This window comes from Notamacropus eugenii, chromosome 5 (assembly GCF_028372415.1).
Source record: "Notamacropus eugenii isolate mMacEug1 chromosome 5, mMacEug1.pri_v2, whole genome shotgun sequence".
NCBI lineage: Eukaryota > Metazoa > Chordata > Mammalia > Diprotodontia > Macropodidae > Notamacropus > Notamacropus eugenii.
The window spans coordinates 1342501-1367734 of record NC_092876.1 but is presented as its reverse complement, the minus strand read 5'-3'; the positions used below and the strand labels follow the sequence as shown (position 1 = coordinate 1367734).

The following is a 25234-nucleotide window of genomic DNA, read 5'->3' as shown; positions in this document are numbered from 1 at the left end:
GTGCTTTATGAGTGAAGAATTGCGGAAGCTCAGAAAATTGAGATACATCTCCACTCCAAATGTTCATGTGGACTATTTGTTCCCAATAACTGATTAAAGACTTCTGAGCTCTTATTGGTCCAATAAGCCCCAGTCTGACACACTATACCTTGACTCCAATACACTGAAGCCATTTTGGTCTTGTTCAAGAATGGTCAAAGAATGGCCAACCCAACAACCAGCCGAGGGTGACCAAGCAGAACAAATCCAATCCTTCTTTCCTGACACATCTATGCTTAAAAGCAGCCTCAATTGCCCTTCTAAGTCTTCTTAGACTCATTCTATTGCAGCACCGCCATTTGACTTGTCCTCTAGGTATTGTCTAGTTGTGAATATCAGTCAGGGACAAGAATGACCAGTCTCAACCTAGACCAGTCCTTCTGTTTGGGCAGGCCTGTGGCTGCCATCTACTTAAAAGCCTATAAACTTGGCTCTCCAATGCCAGGCATAATTCTGTCTTCTCTGACCTGAATGAACACATAATGGTGGATGGTAAATCATAAAGCTCCCATGCCTCTCTGTCCTAACACAGCCATCAAGCCTCCTATCTAGTATGGAAAATCTATAATGTGTAAACGGCATCTAGGACCTGACCCATCTCTAGTGCTTAGAAAGCTCTTCATCTTCAAATTTCCCTTCAACCCTGCCTTCACCTTCCTCACCCAATCCCCACCATCTTTAGCTTCCTTTTACATGTTTCCTTCACATAAATTCCTTGAGGACAGGGACTTTCCTTCTGCCTACATTTGTATCCCCAACACTTAACAGTGTGGCTGGCACACAGGAAATGCATAATAAATGCTTATTGACTCATTGCCTGACTCAGGAACACCTAGAAAAGGTAAAGTGGGTAGTGAAATACAATGTGTTAGAAATGCCTTCTGAGACATCTTTTATCCGTTCCTGAATTGCCTGAAATATGTGGTAACTGTTGCTGCCAGGTCCTGAAGCAGGACAGCAGATTTCTCAGTAGTTTATCAGGTATACAATGGTCATCTTCATAATTTTCAGGAGGAAATCACGAACTATTACTAATCTCAAGAGAGATTTCTAGCCTAGACATAAGAAGACTCAAAGGGGTATAACAGTGATCTTCAAATATTTGAAAAGCTTTGGAGGGGAAGGAAGATCACACTGGTTTTGTTTAGGTCTAGAGGGTAGAATTAGGATCAATGAGCAGAAATTACAGTAAATTTAGGTTTGATGTCAAGGAAAACTGGTGACTCCTTGATTCCTTCTCCTCTCTTAACAATCATAATGGTAAAATGCAAGTCTATAAAAAGGGCAGGGGATGGGGTACTGAACACCAGGAAAATAAAAGAATTACCAAAAAACATAATATGACTTATTTTATTAACTGGGTTTAAAAGGGGAAATGGATTTTACTCCCTCTGAGTAACATGAAAAAGAAGAAATTATCAGAAGACAAATAAAAGTTATTACTTGTAAGTGTGAATAGTTTGAATTTCGCACTCAATGAATAAGTGCGAGAGACTGGACCCTAGCACCTCAAAGACTGTCTGGCATATACTAGGCTTTCTTGTAAATGCTTGTTGATTGCTTAGATTCTTTCAGAAAACACATTTCCTGCAAAGACAAAAAGCTAGGCTAAATTAGATATGGCTAGGTTTTCTCTCTGGAATGAATCTTTTGATGTCGAGTTAGGTTTGTGCTACGTGTAAAGGTTTTCCCACATTCCTCACATTTATAAGGCTTTTCTCCTGTATGAATCTTCTGATGTTTACTAAAGTTTGAATGGTGCCTGAAGGCTTTCCCACACTCACTACACTTATAAGGTTTTTCTCCAGTATGAATCCTCTGGTGTTCAACAAGTTCTGATCGGTGACTAAAGGCTTTGCCACAGTCTTGACATTTAAAAAGCTTCTCTCCACTATGAATCTTGTGATGTTTGATAAGGCTTGACCACTGCCTGAAGGCTTTCCCACATTCAGCACATTTGAAAGGCTTCTCTCCTGTGTGAATCCTCTGGTGCTGAACAAGGACAGAGGATTTACAGAAGGCTTTTCCACACATATCACATGTATAAGGTTTCTCTCCAGTGTGAATCCTCTGATGTACAATAAGATATGAGCTGCTGCTGAAGGCTTTCCCACACTCCATACATTTGTAAGGCTTCTCCGCAGTGTATGTCCTCTGATGTACAATAAGTTCTGAATGGTGATTGAAGGTTTTCCCACATTCGTTACACTTGTGAGGTTTCTCTCCAGTATGAATCCTATGATGTACAATGAGGTAGGAGCTGTTGCTGAAGGCTTTCCCACATTCAGTACATTTGTAAGGCTTCTCTCTTGTATGAATCCTCTGATGTACAGTAAGGTAAGAGCTGTTACTGAAGTTTTTCCCACACACATTACATCTATAAGGCTTCTCTCCCGTATGAATCCTCTGGTGTACAGTAAGAGCTGAGCGGTTGTTAAAGGCCTTCTCACATTCACTGCATTTATAAGGCTTCTCTCCAGTATGGATCCTCTGATGCACAACAAGGGCTGAGCGATTGTTAAAGGCCTTCTCACAGTCCTTACATTGATGCTTCATTCCAGTGGGAATCTCATGCTGTTCAGTCCTTTGCCTCAAGAGTCTTTCTTCCTTTCCCTGGGACCTTACTGTCTGGCTCCCACATTGCTCTGTGATTCTCAAAATGGAGCAGTGATTGCCTGTCCCAAGTCTTTCAGCTGTTCCCTCTTTTGGTGGCTCTTCTCCAGGGATGGTCTCTTTCAAAGTTTTCCCCTGGGTCTTGTTCCAAGTCTCCCAGCCTGAAAGAGAATAAAATGTGGTGTGAGGTCCCCAGTGATCTGAACTGAGCACTTTGGACGACGTGATGCAGTTGTCCCTGGCACCCCAAGAGAGGAAACAAAGGTGAATGAACATCCCAAAATATGCCTTTTATTCTTTGGGAGGAGCATGGGAAAGGGCAAGAAGGCAAAAGGGAGAACACCCCAGAAGAGGAACAAGGACTGAATCTGTAAATAAGACGATCACAGAGGGAGGGGACTGGAACAGTGCTATGGTAGGACTGGGACCTGAAGCCAAAATCCTTAACAGTGGCTAAGTGAATTCCTATTCATTACTATTTGTTCAAAAGTTCCTACCTTACATACAGTCTGTTTATCACAATGCACAGTCATGGTTCATGTCCCACTACTGCACAGTCAGCCCACTTATCATGACTATCCCCATTTACCAATTGAGGATATGAGATGGAGAGAGCAAAGGCACCTGACCAAAGACACAAAACCAGGGTAAGCACTGAGATCTGGTCCCATCATCCTTACTTGGTCTACCTCTTCCACAGCACACAGTTCATTAGCTAGCACTGATTAAGCTCCTACTGTTTTAAGTACCAATAACAGAAAGACAAAAGATAGTCCCGGCACTCAAGAAGCTTGCAATCCAATGGGGAAGACAACCTGCAAACAAACATGTAAAGTCTTGCTATATACAGGAGAAATGGGAGAAAATCATTGGAGGAAAGGCATTGCCATGAAGATGGATCAGAAAAGATTCCTGTAGAAGTTGGGACTTTAGGTGGGACTTAAAGGGAGGTCAGTAGTCAAGCAAAGGAAGGAGAGCATTCTACGAATGGGGGACAGCCAGAGAAAATGCCCAGAGTCAGAAAATGGGGGGTCTTGTTTGTAGAACAGCCAGCATGCCAGTGTTATGGGAAATGAGGAGTAAGAAGGTCTGAAAGGTAGAAGGGGCCAGGCTATGAAGAACTTTGAATGCCAAGCAGAGTATTTGCTCCTGGAAGCTAGAGTAGACAGTGGAGTTTATTGAGCAGGTGAGTGACATGACTGGACCTAAGGTTTGAGAAAACCACATTGGTGGCTGAATGGAGGATGGGCTGGAGTCAGGTGATGATGAGGCAGGCAGACCCTCCCTGTCTCCCTGCAGTAACTATTGCAATACTCCAGGTGTTGGATGATAATGGTATACACCAGGCTAGGGGCAGGGTCAGAGGACAGAAGGGGGCATATCTGAGAGATGCTGCCAAGGTGAAATTGACAGGCCTTGGCACCATACTGTATATGGGGGTGAGAGATAGAGAGGAGTCCAGGATAACAATACAAACCTGGGGAAATGGTGGTGTTCTCAACATTAATTAGGGAAGGTGAGGAAGATGTTTTGGGAAGAAAGATAATGAATTCCACTTGGGACATGCTGAGTTTACAACATCTGCCAGATATCCAGTTCAAGATGGCTGATGCGCCCTTGAAGATGTGAGATGAAAAGTCAGCAGAAAGATTAGGGCTGGATCCGCAGATGTGACAATCATTAACATAGAGAGGAAAATTGAATCCATGGGAGCTGATGAGATCACCAAGTGAAGTGTTATAGGGAGAGAAGAGGGCCCGGGCCAGGACCCTGAGGGCCACCTAAGTTTAGAGGGAGTGATCTGGAGGATGCCCCAGCAAAGGAGACAAGGAGAAGTGGTCAGAGGGGTGAGGGGAGAAGCAGCAGAGATGTGTCAGGAAAACCCAGAGAGAAGACTGTGTCAAGGAGATGCTCCTAATCAACAGCTGCAGAGAGGTTAAGGAGAATGAGGATGGAGAACAGGCCAACAGATTTGGTAACTATGAGAGCCTTGGTAACTTTGAAGACAGCAGTTGCACTGAATCATGAAATCAGAAGTCAGGTTCCAAGGAGTTACGGACTAGATGAGAAATGGAGGCATCTACTCAAGATAATCTCCTCAAGGAATTAACCACAAATGGGAGGAAAGATATGGGACAACAGTAGAAACAGAAGGACCAAGGGAGGGATTTTTTAGGATGAGGGGGAGAGCCTATTTGTAGGTAACAGGGAGGAGCCAGCAGATAGGGAGAGATTGAAGATATGAGAGAAAGTAGGGGTGTCAGAGAGGCAATCTGCCAGATGGACCCGAGGAATGGGATCGCTTGGGCAGAGGGCTTCCCTCTGCTTAGGAGTAAGAACACCTCATCATGGGAAATAAGGGTGAAGGACAGAGGAGCAGAAGGCATCTGAGTGGATGACAAAGAAGGAAGGGGCTGCTCATGGTGAATGGTCTCCATTTTTCTGCAAAAGATGAGGCAAGGAACTCAGCTGAGTTGGGGAAGGGGAGCCAGGAAATATTTGAGGAGGGATGAGGTTGGATCACTTCCTACCATGAGGGAGATGTCAGGGGATAGAGAGAGATTGTAAGAGAGATACTGAATTCATGGAGGAAGGAAGAGAGGGCCATGTCCTGAAGGGGTGTAGATAATATCTACCAGGTTTTTCATCAGGTGGCAGATACCTCAAAGCAGGAAAGGTTACTGAGTGTTGCTGGGAGAAGGGGAACCTGGTGATGGGGATCAAGGAGCATTCCAATCCCCCACTTCTACCAGGGAGTCAGAGTGAATGAGAGAAATGTAGCCAGTGCTGAAAAGGATGGCCTCTGTCATTGGGGAGAGCCAGAAGACAGGAGGAGAGGTAAAGCCAAAGATTTGGAAAGAAGGGAAGTTGTTGTGGAGGCATTCTGGAGGGCACAGTGCAGACGATGGGGAGGAGTTGGGCATGAAGGGAACGGGAGTAAGGAAATGGGCAGTGGGGGATGGGAAGTGGGGTTTCAAGGAAGACCAATGGGGACACAGAATCATTGGGATGGGGAAGAGGATGACCATGGGGGAATTTCATAAATATAAGTGAAAATTTTAGAAAGATCTTCAATGTAACAGACTAGACAAGGGAGAAACAGAAACAATCACTAAAAAAATAACCCAGTGCTCAATAAACTGGAAAACACAGGTTACTTAGGAAAGATCTCCCTATTTCACAAAAACTTCTGGGAAAACTGGAACGCAATCTCACAGAAATTATATATAGACAAACATCTTATTCCACAATACATTCTGATTAATATTAAAAATAATACAAGAAAAAATCCTCAGAGAAACAAATCCCCTCCTTCTCCCTGGAAGCAGCCAGATGCCCTCTTGAGCAGCCAACTCTCAGCAGTCTGTGCAGAGTCTGCAGTTCCAGGTACCAATCACTCAGCTGGGACAATATATAAACATCACAGATAACACATACCAGTGCACTACTTTCCCTATTGTCTGTTAACAGTTGAGACTTCCAGCCTCTAAAAAAAATCTAAAGGGGGTATTGAATTCTCAGCTCTAAGCATTTGGTGACACTGAGGAGACTCCAGCGGTCCCCTCTACTCATCCTACTCCACCCCCCAGAGGGTCCTCTCAACTCATCTCCATCCTTTGGAATCATTAGCTTCTGTTGAAGTACAACTTGAGGGACAGAGCCAAGATGGTGGAGAAAAGGCAGGGACTCTCTGAGCTCTACACAAAACCTTCCAAAGCTCTTTAAATAATGTCTCAAGACACATCTAGGAGAAGCAGAACCCACTAAACGAAGGAATGAAATGATTTTCCAGCCCAAGGCAACTTAAAAGGTTGGCAAGAAAGGTCTACTGCACTGGGGTGAGAGTGGAGCCCAGTCCACAGCAGGCTGCAGTCCAGCAAACCAGCAGAAGACCTGGGGGGTGGGGGTGGGGGCATGTTACTGGATCAGCAGCAGCAGTGCTGATTTCTGGACCTCTCAGCCCACAGACAGTAAGGGGGTGAAGACAATCGGTCAGAAGGCAATTACAGGGATCCCTTTGCTAGCACCAGGGGCAGGATTCTGTTGCATTACCCATACCTGCATCTGGATTGCAGTCCTGGGTGTCAGTCCCAGGGCAAGGAGGGGCTATTAGCACACAAGACCTTGTAACCAAAGAGAAGCTGGGATACTAGTCACAATTCCAGGATAGGAAAAGTGCTTGTGGTCATTCAGAGACTGGACAGGCCAGGAGAATTGTAAATATACCTATCCCAAATCATACCACCTTGAAAAAACTAAACACTTCCCGGTTCCCAGAATTATCTTTGAAAAGAGCTGCACAAAAAAAAGAAAACCATAGAGCTGGGGACAGTGCCCCCTCTACTCCAGAGGCACAGCTGACTATTGCACAGAGTAAAAAATCAAGAAATAGGCTGGGAAAAAATGAACAAAGAACAGAAAAGCAATCTGACTTCAGAAAGTTACTATGGCATTAAGGTAGATCAAAACATAAACTCAGAAGACAACAAAGTCAAAATTCCTCTATCCAAAGCCTCAAAGAATAATATGAATTGATATCAGGCCATGGAAGAGGTAAAAAGAGATTGTAAAGATTGAAGAATAGGTAGAAGAAAAATTAGAAAAAGAAATGAGAGTGATGCAAGAAAATCATGAAAAAAAGAGTCAACAGCTTGGGAAAGAAGGAAAACGGTTGTGACATTCTAAAACCAGAGGGTGGCCGTGGGGCCTCAAACCTGTTGGGATTGGAAGCTCAATTTCGTGTGGACAGTCTCGGGCGGGTAAAGGTGGGAGCTTCTAAATCTTAGAGCTCTCACGAGACCCCCCCAGGAAACGGCAGGGAATCGAGGTGAACTGAGCTATCTCGAGTAATTCCGCCTCTTCCCGTGAGAAACGTGATGGGAGAGAGATCTCCCCGCCCTCGAGATTGTCCCGGATTGGAGCACACCTAGTTATCTAACAGCACGGTATTCAGATGCAAACTATGCGGCTGAAGGTTAAGTAGGATTGAGGAAGCCTGAAAGCTCTCTTAGCACGTGAGGAGCCAAGAGGACAGTAGGCTCCGCTTCTCTTCTTTCCTCTCTCCCCTCCCCCTCTCTCCCCGCTTGTACTTCTACTTCCAATCCCTTAAGATCTTAGCCTCCTTAGGAAATCTCCCCCTCTTCCTCCTAAGGAAGACCCCCCTGCACTTGTAACCGAGACCCTGAAATAAAGCTCAACCCTTGTTTGACTCTGGAACGTCCTTTCTCTCATATGAGCATCCGGTTTTGGCCAACCGAAGACCTCGGAGGTGAGGTAAGAAGACTCGGGTAGCCCACACAGGCCTCTAGGTCTGGCAGTTGGCGTCTCCGAACAGGGACAGGAGCGCAGATATCTTGGGTGTTTTTGGGGAACACCCGGAAGGGGCTGTGAAAGAAGCGAGTCCCGAATCCTAGATTCGGAAGGAGAGAAAGAGTGAGAGAAGCTTCCCACACCCATGGGAAAAGGGCAGAGATGGGGAATCTATTGCCAGTAACAAAGCCAGAGGAACAGGAGGTCTGGGCTGAGACACTTCACAGGGAATGCAGGGAGGCGGGGGTCACAATAGAGTTAAACGACCTCCGAGAATTTTGTAAGGAAGGGCCGGAGAGGCCAGGGTGGGATTGGAAAGAGAGTGGAAGTGGAGAGAGGGGAGGGGAGGACCTTGGCGAGCAGAAAGGCGAGCAGAAAGTTAAGGAGCGTAAAGAAAAAATAGGTTCGGAGCTCCATCTAGCGGATAGGACCTGCCTTAGCGGTCGCTCAGTACCCCGGCACTGGAAGCTCAAAGAAAGCCAGAGACCAGTGTGGTGAATAGGAGGGTGCCAAAATACCTTAGAGACAATGCACCCAGTAAAGTGGGAGGCAGAGGATCGCCAAGGGACCGTATGGCCGTTGGTGATTCCAGGACTTAGTTTTAACATCTGGGGCAGGGACATTATGAGCCGCCTCGGGATGAGGTTATCAAATTTTTAGTAAGGGCCATTCCTGTTGCTCTGGAGTCCCCACCCTTGAATTGGAAGTCAGACACCCCGATTTGGGTGGAGCAATGGCCCCTGACTCCAGAAAAACTCCAGGCATTACAACTACTGGTTAAGGAGCAATTAGCACCCTGGAATGCTCCTGTGTTTGTTATAAAGAAAAAATCCGTAAAGTTCAGGTTCCTTACAGATGTTAATCAAGCATTTGTGAGCACCTGGCAGCAGCTATACCAAAAAAAAACAGCCGCTATGCATTCTTATCAATTTTACCTTAAAGGCGATTCTCGCTAAACAAAGAAGGGGAGATAGAGATCGCCTAATACAATCAGAGCTTGATACAGCTGTCTCAAAGAACTCACATACTACTCCAGCTATGAGACATTTTAAGATACTAATATGGGGTCGAGGGTATGTTTGTGTCTCCACAGGAAAAGGTCATGCGTGGATTCCCATTAGAAGGATCCATAGGTGGGAACCGATGTTGGAGACGGCGGAGATGCAGGAGGCGGAGACCCCGGAGAGCCCGGAGACCCCGGAGAAGGATCATGCACCACCTGAGCCTGCTGCTGACAGCTTTAACCTTGCTGCCCAGAGAGGAGGCAGCACTCATCGCAACCGCAGACACTGCTGCTGACAGCTTCCCATCTAGGCATCTCTTTCCACCGGCTGAAGGAGGACTTTGATATCACAAACCCAGGACATTGGGGGGGGAAGGGGTGACCAACTTTTCACCTGAATACCACAGGCTTGGCCATTCAGGCTTGGCCGTTGAGATCCATTTGCATGACTGAGGGGGTGGTGATGTGTAGGCGCCAGCACTAGCTGCTTCTCTTAGAATATGCTTTGGGATTAGTTGATTGCACTTCCCCAGTTGATTGCACTTCCCCTGTTGTAACTCAGCCATTTAGTTTCATCTTTGTTTTATTTGATGCCTCCCTTTGTCAGTTGTGCTAGCTGCAGATTTCTGTGTGAATGAAGTCTTGTTGTAGGGTACTCATATGCTAAAGGCCTTCCTAATCCACTCAGCCTCCAGCCACTGTTTGCTCTAGAGCCAGGTGCGCTCCGCGCATAACAAAGAAGGGGAGATGTTGGGATTGGAAGCTCAATTTCGTGTGGACAGTCTCGGGCGGGTAAAGGTGGGAGCTTCTAAATCTTAGAGCTCTCACGAGACCCCCCCAGGAAACGGCAGGGAATCGAGGTGAACCGAGCTATCTCGAGTAATTCCGCCTCTTCCCGTGAGAAACGTGATGGGAGAGAGATCTCCCCGCCCTCGAGATTGTCCCGGATTGGAGCACACCTAGTTATCTAACAGCACGGTATTCAGATGCAAACTATGTGGCTGAAGGTTAAGTAGGATTGAGGAAGCCTGAAAGCTCTCTTAGCACGTGAGGAGCCAAGAGGACAGTAGGCTCCGCTTCTCTTCTTTCCTCTCTCCCCTCCCCCTCTCTCCCCGCTTGTACTTCTACTTCCAATCCCTTAAGATCTTAGCCTCCTTAGGAAATCTCCCCCTCTTCCTCCTAAGGAAGACCCCCCTGCACTTGTAACCGAGACCCTGAAATAAAGCTCAACCCTTGTTTGACTCTGGAACGTCCTTTCTCTCATATGAGCATCCGGTTTTGGCCAACCGAAGACCTCGGAGGTGAGGTAAGAAGACTCGGGTAGCCCACACAGGCCTCTAGGCCTGGCACAAACCCATGTCTGAGTTAGGAGGGTATCTACCCAAGCATGTGAAGACCTGTCCAGGAGAACAGATAGATTTGCATGATTCATTCCAACAGCCATGAAGGCAGCTGAAGCAGGTGTTGGTTAGACATTGAAGATGCCAAGGTCAACCACTGCATCCTTGAGCCATCACCAGTTGTCTTGACTCTGCCCTGCCACTGGACTGTGGTGACTCTGAAAGAGAGACTGAGGCCCACAGTCTTGTGCAACTTTCCCTCACTAAAATCCAATTGATGTGCCAATCAAAAGACATCACCCATCCCATTTTCACATTTTCCCTATCTCAAAGTCCTGTGTCAACAGGCAAGAGACAAAGCAGCAGGTGCTGCTACACTGGGCACTGTAGTCACAACCCAGCACATAGGCAGCCAAAGTCATAAGAACATCTTCTCACTGGACCGAAACAGCAGTGGGATTCAGCAGACCCCTGGGTATCTGAGCAGCCTTTGTTAAGGACCACACTGCTCATTTCTGGCATGATGAAGGGGCTAGAAAACATGCCCTAAAAACTGTCTGTTTCATCTAACTTAACCCTTATCTGTTTACCATGGCAGGCAAGGATCCTACACTATGGTCAAAATACAGAAAGATGCAGAACTTTTGCAAAGATGATTCTACTCACCATTGATACATGGAATGTGCACACACCTACAGACAACACATAATCCAGTAGGCCTGAAAGACAAACTGCTCTTGCTGCAGAGAACTCAGCAGGTATCACATGCCAATAGCAGCCCTGAGTGAAACAACGCTGGCAGAGGAAGGCCATCTTTCCAAAGTCAGGGCTCGATACATGTTTTTCTGGAATGCCATGAAGCTGGTGTTGGTTTTGCAATCAAATCAAAACTAATCTAGTCAACAAGCTTGTATGCCTCCCAAAAGGAGTGAATGCCAGACTTATGAAAACGCAATTGCCACCAGCAGGAAAGTGTCATGCCACCATCACCACTGCCTATGCTCCCACCATGACGAACCCTGATGAAGTCAAACAAAACTTTTATGAAGACCTGGAGACCCTTCATCCTCAATGTGCCAACAGAGGACAACCTTGTAATTCTAGATAACTTTAATACCAGAGAATGCAGACCATCAGACTTGGCAGGGAGTCCTAGGGAGGAATGGAGTTGGAAATAGCAACAGCAATGGTCACTTACAACTGAAGACTTTTGCATCTCATGACCTCATCACCAACACTATCCTCCATTTACCTACACACAATAAAACTTCATAGATGCACCCTTGCAGCAAACATTGGCATTTAATAGGTCACATGACTGTAAGAAGAAGAGGTCCACAGGATGTGGGAGTGACAAGGCAATGAGTGGCACAGAGTGCTGGACTGATCACAGACTTATCCTCTCCAAGCTAAATATTTGGATTCAACAAAAGCAGCATCCCCAAGACAAGACTGCTACCAGAAGACTTAATGTCAACAGATTAGAGCTCTTCTCTGCATGTGAACAGTTTGTTGATAGCATGGAGGGAAAGTTGAGCCAACACACAGCTGGCAACAGTGGAGCAGAAAAGGAGTGGGCAGCTCTCAGAGATCTGGTGCACAGCACAGCATTTGCTTACCTGGGTCAGAACACTCACAAAGATCAAGACTGGTTTGATGAAAATGATGGGGAAATTCAGAAGCTGCTAAATTAAAAAAAAAAAAAGAATTCCACAGGGTTTACCAGCAGAACAGTTCATCCATCTCTAAGAAGGCAGAATTTAACTCCATCAAAAGTAAAGTACAAGAGAAGCTTAAAAAGATGCAGGATTCTTGGCTCAGTAAAAAGGCAGATGAAATTCAGTTTTATGCTGACAGTAACAATCTGAAGGGCTTTTATGATGTCCTGAAGGCTATTTATGTGCCAAAGGTCTATGGTGCATCTCAACTACTCAGTGCTGATGGAGCCAGATGGATTAGTGATAAGGACATGATCCTAGAGAGATGGGCTGAACACTTCCATAGTCTTCTCAACAGACTGAGCAATGCTGAAGCCATTGACCATATACCTTAAGTTGAAGTCAAGCCCTCTCTAGCTGAAATTCCAAATCAAGAGGTTTCAAATGCCATTAGGCTCCTCTTGTGTAGCAAAGCACCTGGTACTGATTCTATTCCAGTGGATCCACTGGTCATACAAAAGCTGACTGAAATTTTCCAGGTTATATTAGTTCAGGGGAAAAAGTCAGCACCCTGAACCTCAGAGAAAATATAAAGCAATGTTAATCAACAGACAGGGCTTCCAACTGCCTGACCATAAGCAATACATACATCATAGATCAATAGACAGATCCAATTGTCTGACCATACATACATAATAACCAGAGAGAAGCACCAACATCTGAGTTTTCAAAGGCGGGAGAAGGGGCTCCTTCGTAGCTGCCCAAAGTCTCATCTGGCCAAACAAAGACTTCAATGAGTAAGCCCCAAAGTAAGTATTTATACACTTTTCAGAGCCAGAGGGCATCACAACCTTTGAGAACCAGTGCATTAGAAATGAACAGCTCTCTGATTAGCATTACAAAAGGTACAAGCTGAGACTTAAGTGCAAGGAGAGTTGGTGCACGACTTTTTGTTTGCAGATGACTGTGCACTCAGTGCAGCCTCTGAGGCTAAGGTGCATGAGGATGGATCAATTCTCTGTCACTTGTGCTATTTTTGACCTTCCCATCTTCACCACCCAGAGTAGCCCCTAGAACACAGAACCAGATGCTGAGCAAATCAGAAAAATGAATCAAGCAGGTGCCCACTGAAGGGAGAATGCTAAACACACTGTCCTGGGAATGCCAGGAATAACAGTGTAAGGACAAAACTGGGCGATTCAGAGAAAGGGGGCAGCCTACAGTCATCACAACAACGTCAAGGAGATGAACCACATGGGCTTAGTAAGAACCCACCCAGAGACGTGGGCAGACCAATGGATGTGGACAGAGGCAGAGCCAGGGAGGCTTCAAGGGGGAGAAACGAGTATGCGGATGGGTGCAGAGAGGCAGGAATCAGCACAGTCAGGAAACACTCCAGACCCGGTGCTGGTGGGGAAATCCAAGAGAGATCCACTGAGTCAGACTCTCACCTAGCTCTTTGCAGGGATGGACAGAAAGGACTGAGGGCATGGGATCTGGCTCCTGGAGCCAGGAAGGGGAGCCCAAGTGGGCCCCAGGCTGTGGAGGGCACAGACAACATGGTCAGAGGCCAGCAGCAGCAGGAGGTCTCACACCCATCTCTGGGCCCAGTCACAGGGCAGAAATCACAGACCAAAGGGCAGCATGCCATCCTGACCCTGTGCCGGCTGGTGCAAGCACTCCAGTGAGCTGATGATGGCCAAGGGAGCACAGAACCAAGGACACAGCATTCCAGAAGGCAAAGGATGGCTTTGCCCCAGAGAATCAGGCACCTGCTGTGGACAACCCGAGGACAGATGGGGAAGCTGGAGCAGGGGAGGAGTGGGGCAGAGACAGGACATGGACCTTTAAGGAGACAGAGGCCTTCCCCAAATGCCTGATGGAAATGCAGGATGGTGCCTGGCACACAGGAGGTGCTTAAAAAATGGTCACTGACTGAGAAGACAAGAGCTGTGTGAAGACCCTGAAATGTAAACACAGGCGCTGACTACTACAAAAACTCAAATGAAACATCTCCACAAGCATATACACATGCTTACACACTAACACAGGCACATGCACAGTTGCACACAAATGCAAACAGACACGAAAGTGTCTGCACGCACGTAGAAGACATACGCAGACATGCACAGAAACACACACTTACATAAATACAGGGGAAAAGCCACAGACAGGCAGGGCTTCACGCACACACACTCTGAAGCACATCAACACGCACTTTTACGTAGGGACACAAGAACATATGCAAGTATAAATCCAAACTGTACAAACACACAACTGATACACACACATGTACACACACATGTACACACACACCAGTGTATAAATATGCACATATATGCCAAACTTCACACATGTGCACAAACATGGAAACGTGCAGAGGTGAATGTGTGCGCATGCACACCAACACATAAGCACACACAGATGTGTATATACTCATATGCACTATGGCACAGATGTAAACAAGCAAACAGAAGTGCACACACGCAGACATACACAAACACACAAAATCAGGTAAACCCAGAAACACTCACACACAGACACACATGCCAAAGTGCACGACAAATACATATCAGCATAGCCCATTCAAGGAGGCACACGCAAACATGCAGACACAAAAGTGCACACAACAGGTTACACATGTGCACAAATATGGATTCCCAGAGGCCCATGTGTGCACTCACATTAAACATGCAAACATGCACAGATGCACACACATTTGCACAAAAACTACTCATGCAGATAGACACGTACACAAACAGACATGCAGGTGCTCATGCAAGCTATGCAATGGTATGTGCGCACATGCACATATATACCCATACGCAAATCTGCACACATATGCTTGTACACAAAGATGCCTTCTCACACATACACACCAGTGCTTGCAAATAAACCCATGACCATTCATCCACATGGCTGTGTACATGCATGTGTGCACGTACCTGCAAACATACCACATATACACACATAAATGAAAATCTGCCTACATGTGTGCAGGCACAGAAATGCCCGTGTGTGCACACAGGCATACACATGCAGAAAACATCCATGTGCACACACATGCACATTAACATGTACATCTTGATGTATGCGCATATAAAGATGCATACAAGTAACACATGCATAAGTGCACTCTTATGTATATCCATATAAACATGCACATGGCATGCACACACATGTGCACGCACACACACACCTGCTCACAGTCACACATACAGGCCCGCACAGGCACCCAGTCACATGCCTGCACATGCGTATGTATGTGTAATGTACACATGTACACATGCTCGTGCACTCACAGAAATGCACACCTGTGTGCCTACAGAATGTGCATATACATGCACTGAACACAGGTACAAACATGCAAACACAGGTTTCAGGAACATATGCTGTGTGCATATGCATGCAGCAGGAAAAAATATTTGTACAATCTTTCAAACTCTTACACACACATACATGTCTCCATGTGTAGATGTGCTCAAATACACACTGGCACTGTGCAGATGTGTGTAAGCACACATATGTGCATACATGGTCCCACTAAGGCATTCTACATGAGCACATACACTCCCTCCTATATGTGAAGACTTGTGTGCTCACAGGTGCATGTATGTGCATACACAGATGCTCAAACACACAAACACACATTGTACACCTATGCTAACAGATGGTGTCCTCATGATCCTCAGAGGCCCTGACTCTGAATGCTGACCTTTATTGCCCAGGCCCTCATGGGTGGGTCACCAAACCTTCTGGGCTTCAGTATACCCATCTGGGAAATCATGGAGCTGGTGAGATGTATGCTTCAGATAAGGAGGAGACAACTTCCAGGACGAGCTTCCCCGTGGGCTCTGCTGAGAAGCCCAGCAGCCCTCCCCATCCACTGGGGCCTCCACAAAGGTCTTTGGCCATACTAAGTGCAGGAGGAGCCCTCCTCCTTGTTACCTGGGAGTCCCCAGAAAGCTTTCTCTCTCTGCTCCCTGAGCCCCTCGTGGCTCACCCTATGCCTTGTCTGGACAACCAGAGGTACCATCTATCCCCACTCCTCCTAGGCCCTCCTCCCCAGGGGCCTCTGTCTCCCCTGTCACAATCTTCCTCTGCCCAAATCCATAACTGTGCCTCAATCACATTCTCTTCTACCATCTCAGCCTCTCAGAACCATTAGAGGCCTGGGCCTTCCCAAGGCCACAAAGGTCCAAGTCAGGCCTTCTGGCAGACACTGAGCTAGGGGCTGCACCAGGATTGTGTGTCCTCTCAGATGGAGCCTCTGGATACCTCTGCCCCTGCTGGGGGAGGGATGGGATCCTTGCTCCAGTCATGGGCCATCTTCGGGCCTTGGAGACACTCCTGGTCATCTCCAAGGACAAATCTGGAAGGGGTCCTGGAGGTCAGCTGGCACCATGTCCTCATTTCAAGTGAAAGGTGCCAGAACCAAGTCACTTCCAGGTTCAAGATCCTCTGCAGTCCCTCCCTCCCTAGGATAGGGTGCTATGACCAGAGCATGGGTTTGAAGGACCACTCCCCCAAAAGGAAAGAACAGACTCACAGAGACCTGGGTTTGGAGTCTGAGGACCCTGAAATACATGAGCTGGGCAAATCACTTAATCTCTCCAGGCCTCAGTTCCCCCTACTGGAAAATGAGGACAGTAGACTAGTTGATGTCCAGAGTCTTTGAGTTCTGAGTTAACATATTGGTATGTGTATGTGTATATATGTATAAACCCTGCCAATCTACCTCTCAGACTCTATACATACACACACAAAGCAATGACCCTGAATCTACACACACGTACATTCACTCATTCCTGGGCCTCAATTCCAAACTCGGACCCCCGGGAATCATAGCACTGCTCCTCAGACGGGAAGCAAACATGAGTGGATGCTGGATGATGGACCTGTGTGTGGGTGACAGGGGGATGCAGGGAGAAGCCTGCTTACCCAGGGAGACCAGGTTCTGGTAGGTCTCCATCATCACATCCCGGTACAGCTGCCTCTGAGAGGGGCCCAGCTGCCCCCACTCCTCAGGGGTGAAGTCCACAGCCACATCCCTGAAGGTCACAGGCTCCTGAAATACCAAGCACATGCCTACTGAGGAAGTACAAGAAACAAAGACATGAAGAGGTTTCTCTAGGTCTCTGGGCCTCCTTTCCTTCTTTTGTAAAATGTAATGACATGCAAGGTCCCTGCTCAATTGGATATGCTAAGCGCTATATGGATGTGGATATGCTAGCAATCCCAGTGGAGGGCTCTGGGAAAGGCTTCTTAAAGAAGGTGAGACCTGAGTTACTCTGGAAGGAAGCAAAGAAACCCAATAAGTGGAAGGGAAGAGACCAAGCATTCCAGACACATGAAATAGCCAGGGCAAAGTTATGGAGGTGAGAGATGGAGTCACATGAGAAACAGCAAGAATGCAAGTGTCACTGGATCTTGGCATGCAGAAGAAAGGAACACTTATGAAGACTGGAAAGGTGAGAAGGAGTCAGGTTGGGAAAACCTTTAAGTTCTAAACAAGAGAAGAAGCCTCTGGAGGTCAATGAGCAAGAAGTAGACATGGTAAGATCACTCATGGGTAGACAGAAAATGGACTGGACTGGAAAGACACCTGAGGCAGGGAGGACCTCCACTAGGGCTTGCAACAAACTGGGTGGGAGGTGATGAGGACCTGCACCAGGGTGGGGGCAATGTCAGAGGAGAGAAGGAGATGCGTTGGAGAGATGCTGCAGAGGTGACGCTGACAAGAGAAGCTGCAGAGGTGATGCTGACAGGAGATTCTGCAGAGGTGACGCTGACAGGAGATGCTGCAGAGGTGATGCTGACAGGAGATGCTGCAGAGGTGACGCTGACTCTGCAAAGGTGACACTGACAGGAGAAGCTGCAGAGGTGATGCTGACAAGAGATGCTGCAGAGGTGACGCTGACAGGAGATGCTGCAGAGGTGACGCTGAAAGGAGATGCTGCAGAGGTGACGCTGACACGAGAAGCTGCAGAGGTGACGCTGACAGGAGATTCTACAGAGGTGACGCTGACAGGAGATGCTGCAGAGGTGACGCTGACAGGAGAAGCTGCAGAGGTGACGCTGACAGGAGATTCTACAGAGGTGATGCTGACTCTGCAAAGGTGACACTGATAGGAGAAGCTGCAGAGGTGACGCTGACAAGAGACGCTGCAGAAGTGACGCTGACAGGAGATGCTGCAGAGGTGACACTGACAAGAGATGCTGCAGAGGTGACGCTGACAGGAGATGCTGCAGAGGTGACGCTGACAGGAGATGCTGCAGAGGTGACGCTGACAGGAGATGCTGCAGAGGTGACACTGACAAGAGAAGCTGCAGAGGTGATGCTGACAAGAGATGCTGCAGAGGTGACGCTGACAGGAGATGCTGCAGAGGTGACGCTGAAAGGAGATGCTGCAGAGGTGACGCTGACACGAGAAGCTGCAGAGGTGACGCTGACAGGAGATTCTACAGAGGTGACGCTGACAGGAGATGCTGCAGAGGTGACGCTGACAGGAGATGCTGCAGAGGTGACGCTGACAAGAGAAGCTGCAGAGGTGACGCTGACAGGAGATTCTACAGAGGTGATGCTGACTCTGCAAAGGTGACACTGATAGGAGAAGCTGCAGAGGTGACGCTGACAAGAGACGCTGCAGAAGTGACGCTGACAGGAGATGCTGCAGAGGTGACACTGACAAGAGATGCTGCAGAGGTGACGCTGACAAGAGAAGCTGCAGAGGTGACGCTGACAGGAGATTCTACAGAGGTGACGCTGACTCTGCAAAGGTGACGCTGACAAGAGATGCTGCAGAGGTGACGCTGACAAGAGAAGCTGCAGAGGTGACGCTGACAGGAGATTCTACAGAGGTGACGCTGACTCTGCAAAGGTGACACTGATAGGAGAAGCTGCAGAGGTGACGCTGACAAGAGAAGCTGAAGAGGTGACGCTGACAGGAGATTCTGCAGAGGTGACGCTGACTCTGCAGAGGTGACGCTGACAAGAGATGCTGCAGAAGTGATGCTGACAGGAGAAGCTGCAGAGGTGATGCTAACAGGAGATGCTGCAGAGGTGACACTGACAGGAGATGCTGCAGAGGTGATGCTGACAAGAGAAGCTGCAGAGGTGACGCTGACAAGAGATGCTGCAGAGGTGATGCTGACAAGAGATGCTGCAGAGGTGACGCTGACAGGAGATGCTGCAGAGGTGACGCTGACAAGAGAAGCTGAAGAGGTGACGCTGACAGGAGATTCTGCAGAGGTGACGCTGACTCTGCAGAGGTGACGCTGATAGGAGATTCTGCAGAGGTGACGCTGACTCTGCAAAGGTGACACTGATAGGAGAAGCTGCAGAGGTGACGCTGACAAGAGAAGCTGAAGAGGTGACGCTGACAGGAGATTCTGCAGAGGTGACGCTGACTCTGCAGAGGTGACGCTGACTCTGCAGAGGTGACGCTGACTCTGCAGAGGTGACGCTGACAAGAGATGCTGCAGAAGTGATGCTGACAGGAGAAGCTGCAGAGGTGACGCTAACAGGAGATGCTGCAGAGGTGATGCTGACAAGAGAAGCTGAAGAGGTGACGCTGACAGGAGATTCTGCAGAGGTGACGCTGACTCTGCAGAGGTGACGCTGATAGGAGATTCTGCAGAGGTGACGCTGACTCTGCAGAGGTGACGCTGACAGGAGATTCTGCAGAGGTGACGCTGACAGGAGATTCTGCAGAGGTGACGCTGACAAGAGATGCTGCAGAAGTGATGCTGACAGGAGAAGCTGCAGAGGTGACGCTGACAAGAGACGCTGCAGAAGTGATGCTGACAGGAGAAGCTGCAGAGGTGACGCTAACAGGAGATGCTGCAGAGGTGACACTGACAGGAGATGCTGCAGAGGTGATGCTGACAAGAGAAGCTGCAGAGGTGACGCTGACAAGAGATGCTGCAGAGGTGACACTGACAGGAGATTCTACAGAGGTGACGCTGACAAGAGATGCTGCAGAGGTAACACTGACAAGAGATGCTGCAGAGGTGACGCTGACAAGAGAAGCTGAAGAGGTGAAATGGACCAGAGATGCTGAAGAACTGACAATGAAAACAGATATTAGAGATGATATCAACCAGAGATGCTGCAGAGGCAACATCAATGTGAGAAGTTGCAGAGGTGACATCGACAAGGGATGTGGCAGGGGTGAAACTGACAGGCCTTGGTACCCATACTGAATAAGAGGGGTGAGAAGCAGTGCAGAGTCCAGGATGACTCCCAGGTTGGGAACCTAAGGGACCAGGAGGATGGTGTTGCCCTCAGTAGTGATAGGGAAGGGGAAAGGGTTTAGGGGGAAAGAAAATGAGTTCTGTTTCAGATGTGTTGAGTTCATGATGTCTACTGGACCATTATTTGACAAAAACTCCTGGGAAAATTGGAAAATGGTATAGGAGAAACTAGGTATAGACCAACATCTCACGTTGTATACTGAGATAAGTCAAAATGGGCACATGATTTCCACATAAAGGGTAAGCAAATTAGGAAAGCATGGAATAGTTTGCCTGTCAGATCTATGGATAAGGGAAGAATTTTAGGACCAAATAAGATATAGGGACCACTAAAAATGTAAAATGAATCATTTTGATTATATAAAATTATAAATGTTTTGCACAGACAAAACCAATGCAACCAAAATTAGATGGGAAGCACAAAACTGGGGAAAAAACTTACAGCAAGTATTTCTGATAAAGGCCTCATTTCTCAAATATATAGAAAACTGAGTCAAATTTATTAGAACACAAATCATTCTCGGTTTATAAACTGTCAAAGAATATGAACAGGCAGTTTTCAGAAAAATAAATCAAAGCTATCTATGGCAATATGAATAAATGGTCTAATTCACTACTAATTAGAGAAAAGCATGTTAAAACAACTCTTAGGTACCACTTCACACCTATCAGATGGGCTAATACGACAAAAAAAAAGGAAAATGATAAATGTTGGAAGGGACGTGGGAAAATTGGGACATTATTGTACTGCTGGTAAAGTTGTGAACTGATCCAACCACTCTGGAGAGCAGTTTGGAAGTATGTCCAAAGGGCTACAAAACTGTGAATACTCTGATCCAGCAATACCAGTGCTACTTCTGTCAATTGATACTGTCAGTCTTCAGGGCTTATGGAAAATTATGTCAAAATTAGGTTGCTCACAGAAGTTCATCAGTATCATACATCAATTTCATGAAGGCATGCTTGCCCAGGTTCTAGATAATGGATGGTGCTCTCTTGCTTTCCCCATCACCAATGGAGTGAAACATGGCTGGGTGTGCCTGCTCTATGGTTTTTAGCATGTTCCCAGCAATGTGGTCACATACTTTCCTAAGGACAAACATGGGGTCAAGGTCAACTACCTCACTGATTGTAAATTATTTAATTTGGAAAGGCTACAAACCAAGACTACAGTAGAGGGAGTGTTGGGGTATGATGTTTTTTGTTTGCAGATGATGGTGCACTCAATGCAGCTTCTGAAGCTGAGGTGCAACAAAGTATGGATCAGTTCTCCACTGCTTGTGCTAATTTTGGCCTAATAATCAACATTAAGAAAACACAGGTGCTCCACCAGTCAGTTCCACACCATCCATACATGGAACCATCAGTTACTGCAAATGGAGAAGTTTTGAATGCTGTCAATAAGTTCACATACTTTGGTAGTGTACTTTCCAGGAGTACACATTGACAATGAGGTTGATGCACACATTGCCAGAGCTAGCTCAGTGTTTTGGAGGCTTTGAAAGGAAAGTATGGGAGAGAGGAGGTATCAGACTGACTACAGTCTACAGAGCCATGGTGCTGACCTCATTGTTGTATACCTGTGAAACCTGGAAGTCTACCATTGCCATGCCAGGGAACTGAATCACTTCCATTCAAATTATTTTAGGAGGATTCTAAAAATCCCCAGGCACTGGGATCCCCTCTCAAGCTGAACTGTCAAGCATTCAAACCCTACTGCAGAGAGTGTGTCTATGATGGGCTGGTCACGTTGCTGGCATGGCAAACTTATATTTGCCAAGAAGATTATTTTACAAAGAACTCACACAGGACAAATGCTCACATGGTGGTCAGAAGGAATGATACAAGGACACTCTCAAGGTCTCTCTGAAGAACTGTGGAATTGATTGTGTGACATGGGAGACACTGGCACAGGACCGCCCAGCATGACATGCCCACATGAGAGAAGGTAATGTGTTCTATGAGCAGAATTAAAGCAGCTCTAAAGAAATGGGAGATGCAAAATGTAGAGAATCCAACCAAACGTTCACACGGACTGTTTGTGCCCAATCTGTGCTAGAGCATTCCGAGCTCGTATTGGTCTGAACAGCCACAGTCCAACACACTATAACTTGACTCCAACATAATGAGGTCGCTTTGGTCCTCTTCTAGAGTGAAGGACAGTAAGGAACCAATGAATCTCAAAGAAAGAAAAAGAGAAAGGCGCGGGAGGGCCTATTGTACAAAAATATTTATAGCAGTTCATTGCGTGGTAGCAAAGAATTGGAAACTGAAAGAGTGCCCATCAGTTAGGGAATGACTGAACAAGCTGTGGATGAGAGTAAGGGAATATTACTGTGCTATAAGAAATGACCAACAGGATGATTTCAGAAAATCCTGCAAAGACTTCGGTGAACTGATGCAGAGTGAAGTGAGCAGAACCAGGCATACACAGTAACAGCAACGCTGTACAATGAACAACTGTGAATGACTTAGCTGTTCTCAGCAATACCAAGATCCAAGACAATCCCAAAGGACTGAGGATGAAATACACTATTTGCCCCCCAGAAAAAGAACTGATGCTGTCTGAATACAGGCTGAAGCCCTGATTTCCTTTTTTTCCTTCCTTCCTTTCTTTGAGTCTTCTTGCACAAAATGACTAATATGAAAACATTTTACACATTTGACCTATACTGGATTGCGTACCATCTCAAGGGGGGAGGGGAGGGAGAGAGGGAGGCATAGAATTTGGAAGTCAAAACTTTAAATAAACCAAACGGTAAAAATTGTTTTTACATGCAATTGGGAGAAAAATAAAATATTATTTCAAAAAGGAGCCTACTGAGCATTCAACTCAAAAAGTCTGAAAGCCCTGTGGTAACAGGGACTGGACATCAGGCCACAGGTCAAGGAGTCTCTCCAAAATGACAGTAAATGGATCAGTGAGGTCCCCATGAGAGGAGGTAGTCCAGGACAGTGAAAGATGTAGAAGGCACAGTCAGCTTCAATTCCTGGGAGGAGAACCAGAAAGACAGCGTCCAAAAGAGGGGGCTAGACAGGGTCAGAGAGAGGGTAAACACCAGATGTGACCTCTGGGAACTCTGCAGATGGCACTTTCTGGCACTTTCTGGCAAGTAATAAGCCTGGAAACAGTGCAAAGGGCTGAGACATGAGAGAGGACAGGATGTGGACGTGGCAAGTGTAGACAGCTTTTCCAAGGGGTCTGATCTGTGAGAGATCCAGAATTCAAGCCAGGAGTCATGGGGGTCCAGTAAGCATTCTTTAAGACTGTGAGACACATGTGTAGACAGAAGGAAGGAGCCCAAAGACAGGCAGACATTGAAGATTAGAAAAGAGAGTGGGGAGAGATGAAGGGAGCAGCCTTCTAGAAAAGATGGAGGGGAAAGAGGAGGAAGGAGCTGGGGCCACAGAGAATGAGGGGCCAGCCTTGGTAGGGGCTGGACAAGGCCCCTCCCAGGGAGAGCCTCTGAAACCTCTATGGAGGCTGCCAGAAAAGGGAGGAAAGGCAGAAGGAGGTGAGACCCTCCTCAACCCAGAGGCTCAGGATGGCCCAGGGGCAGTGGGAAACTGAGCTGAGGTAAGGGCCATCAGGAAGGCCCACGGGAGGTCAGATGACACCTGCAGCCAGAAGACAACAGACAGTGGGAGAGCAGAGGCTGAGGTCTGCCCTAATCCTTGCCTAGGACTCCCCCATCACACGGAAAAGAGGGGCCCACACAGCCCAAGCCCAGCCCAGCCTGTGGCCAAGGGCCTGAGCCGGCCTCAAGGCTCTCCACAAACTTCCTTCCCTTTCTTCCCAAACACTGAGTGTCCAGCTCCAGCCCCTCTCAAAAGTATGTAAATGCCCACCTCCAAGCTTTTGTTCTCCCCACTAAGAGTGCCATCCCTGCAAAATGACATCCCCAAAGCCCCAAACCCAGCTGCCTGACCTACCCTTTCCCACCCACTCAGTTCTTCAGGCTCCCTCCTCTGGGCAGAGGCCGTATTTCTCCATAGGCCGGGCCTCCAACCCTCTCACGGCAACTGGACACCACTCCTTCCCTCCCTGGGCCCCAGGGAAGCAATGAAAGGGTGGGGGCTGTGTGGAACAGGTAGGAGGAGAGCAGAACCAGGGGGTCTGGTCCTTGTGGAAAGGTCCCTGACCTCAAGGAGCGGCCATATGGACAACTGGTGAGAGGGGAGGGGTCCCAGAGACAGCAATGGAAACCATATCCATGAAGCCTGTTACCAGAGGCAGAACCTACCTGGATAGGGGCTACCAAGAGCACAGAGGGGGCTGCTCCGTCCTCTTCCTCCTCCTCCTCCTGGGCTACTGTTGTATCCTCAGTGGGCAGAGCTGGGGAAGAACACCAGAGCCATGAGGGAGGAGGCCAGGCTTGCAAAGGGGTGACCACCCCGCCCTGTCCCTGCCCTCCCCTCCTCTCCTCTTTTGTCTCCTTAGAGCCATAGAACTCTGAGATCATGGAGGCCAGGGCCCTCCTTTTACAGCAGGGGAAACCAAGGCTTGGGCAAGGGAAAGGATGTGTCCAAGGTGACAGAGTTGGGACTCAAACCCAGGGCCCTGACTCCAAATCCCCTTCTCACCTGCCTCCTGCAGCATTTGGGCCAACAAGGCTAAGCTATCCTGAGTTGTGGTTCACTGGGGCGGGCTGAATTCCCCTGCTGTCCCAGGGTCCAAGTCTTTGGCTGAGTCCTCTGGCCTCAGGCTTCCTTGGGTAGGGGTCTGCACAGGAAGTCATCCTCCAGGGGCCCAGTCTGGGACCCTGAGGACCGTCCCATCGAGGGTAGCTGCTGTGGGCACAAGGAGAGTTAGAGTCATCAGCCATCAATGAATCAATCCACCAGCGTCCATTTATTAAGCACCTACTATGTGTCTTGGCCCTCTGCAAAGGGCTTGGGTTACAGAGACAAGAACAACCTGTTCCCTGACCTCTGGGATGTCAGGAGCTTGGAGAAGGGAGAAGAAAGAGCCTTAAATATCATGGAGGGAGGGCTTGGATTTCACCTGAGAAGCC

At 47.6% G+C, this 25234-nt stretch overlaps 1 protein-coding gene across 3 annotated transcripts in view; it reads right to left on the bottom strand.

Moving 5' to 3' along the window:
• Positions 1-1375: 1375 nt before the first annotated feature.
• LOC140508087 (uncharacterized) overlaps positions 1376-25234 on the bottom strand; it is a 25362-nt gene continuing 1503 nt past the window's right edge. Inside the window, exons 2-5 of one of the 3 annotated variants that reach the window (XM_072615829.1) lie at positions 24804-25010; positions 24464-24555; positions 16905-17031; positions 1376-2813 (exon numbers count right to left, since the gene is read on the bottom strand). In XM_072615829.1, the coding sequence (XP_072471930.1) occupies positions 1663-2813; positions 16905-17031; positions 24464-24555; positions 24804-24819 (1386 nt within the window). In that variant the 5' untranslated portion in view covers positions 24820-25010 and the 3' untranslated portion in view covers positions 1376-1662. Of the gene's footprint in view, positions 2814-16904; positions 17032-17568; positions 20031-24463; positions 24556-24803; positions 25011-25234 lie in introns of those variants that run through there. The other 2 variants (XM_072615830.1, XM_072615831.1) reach the window with 2 other exon arrangements.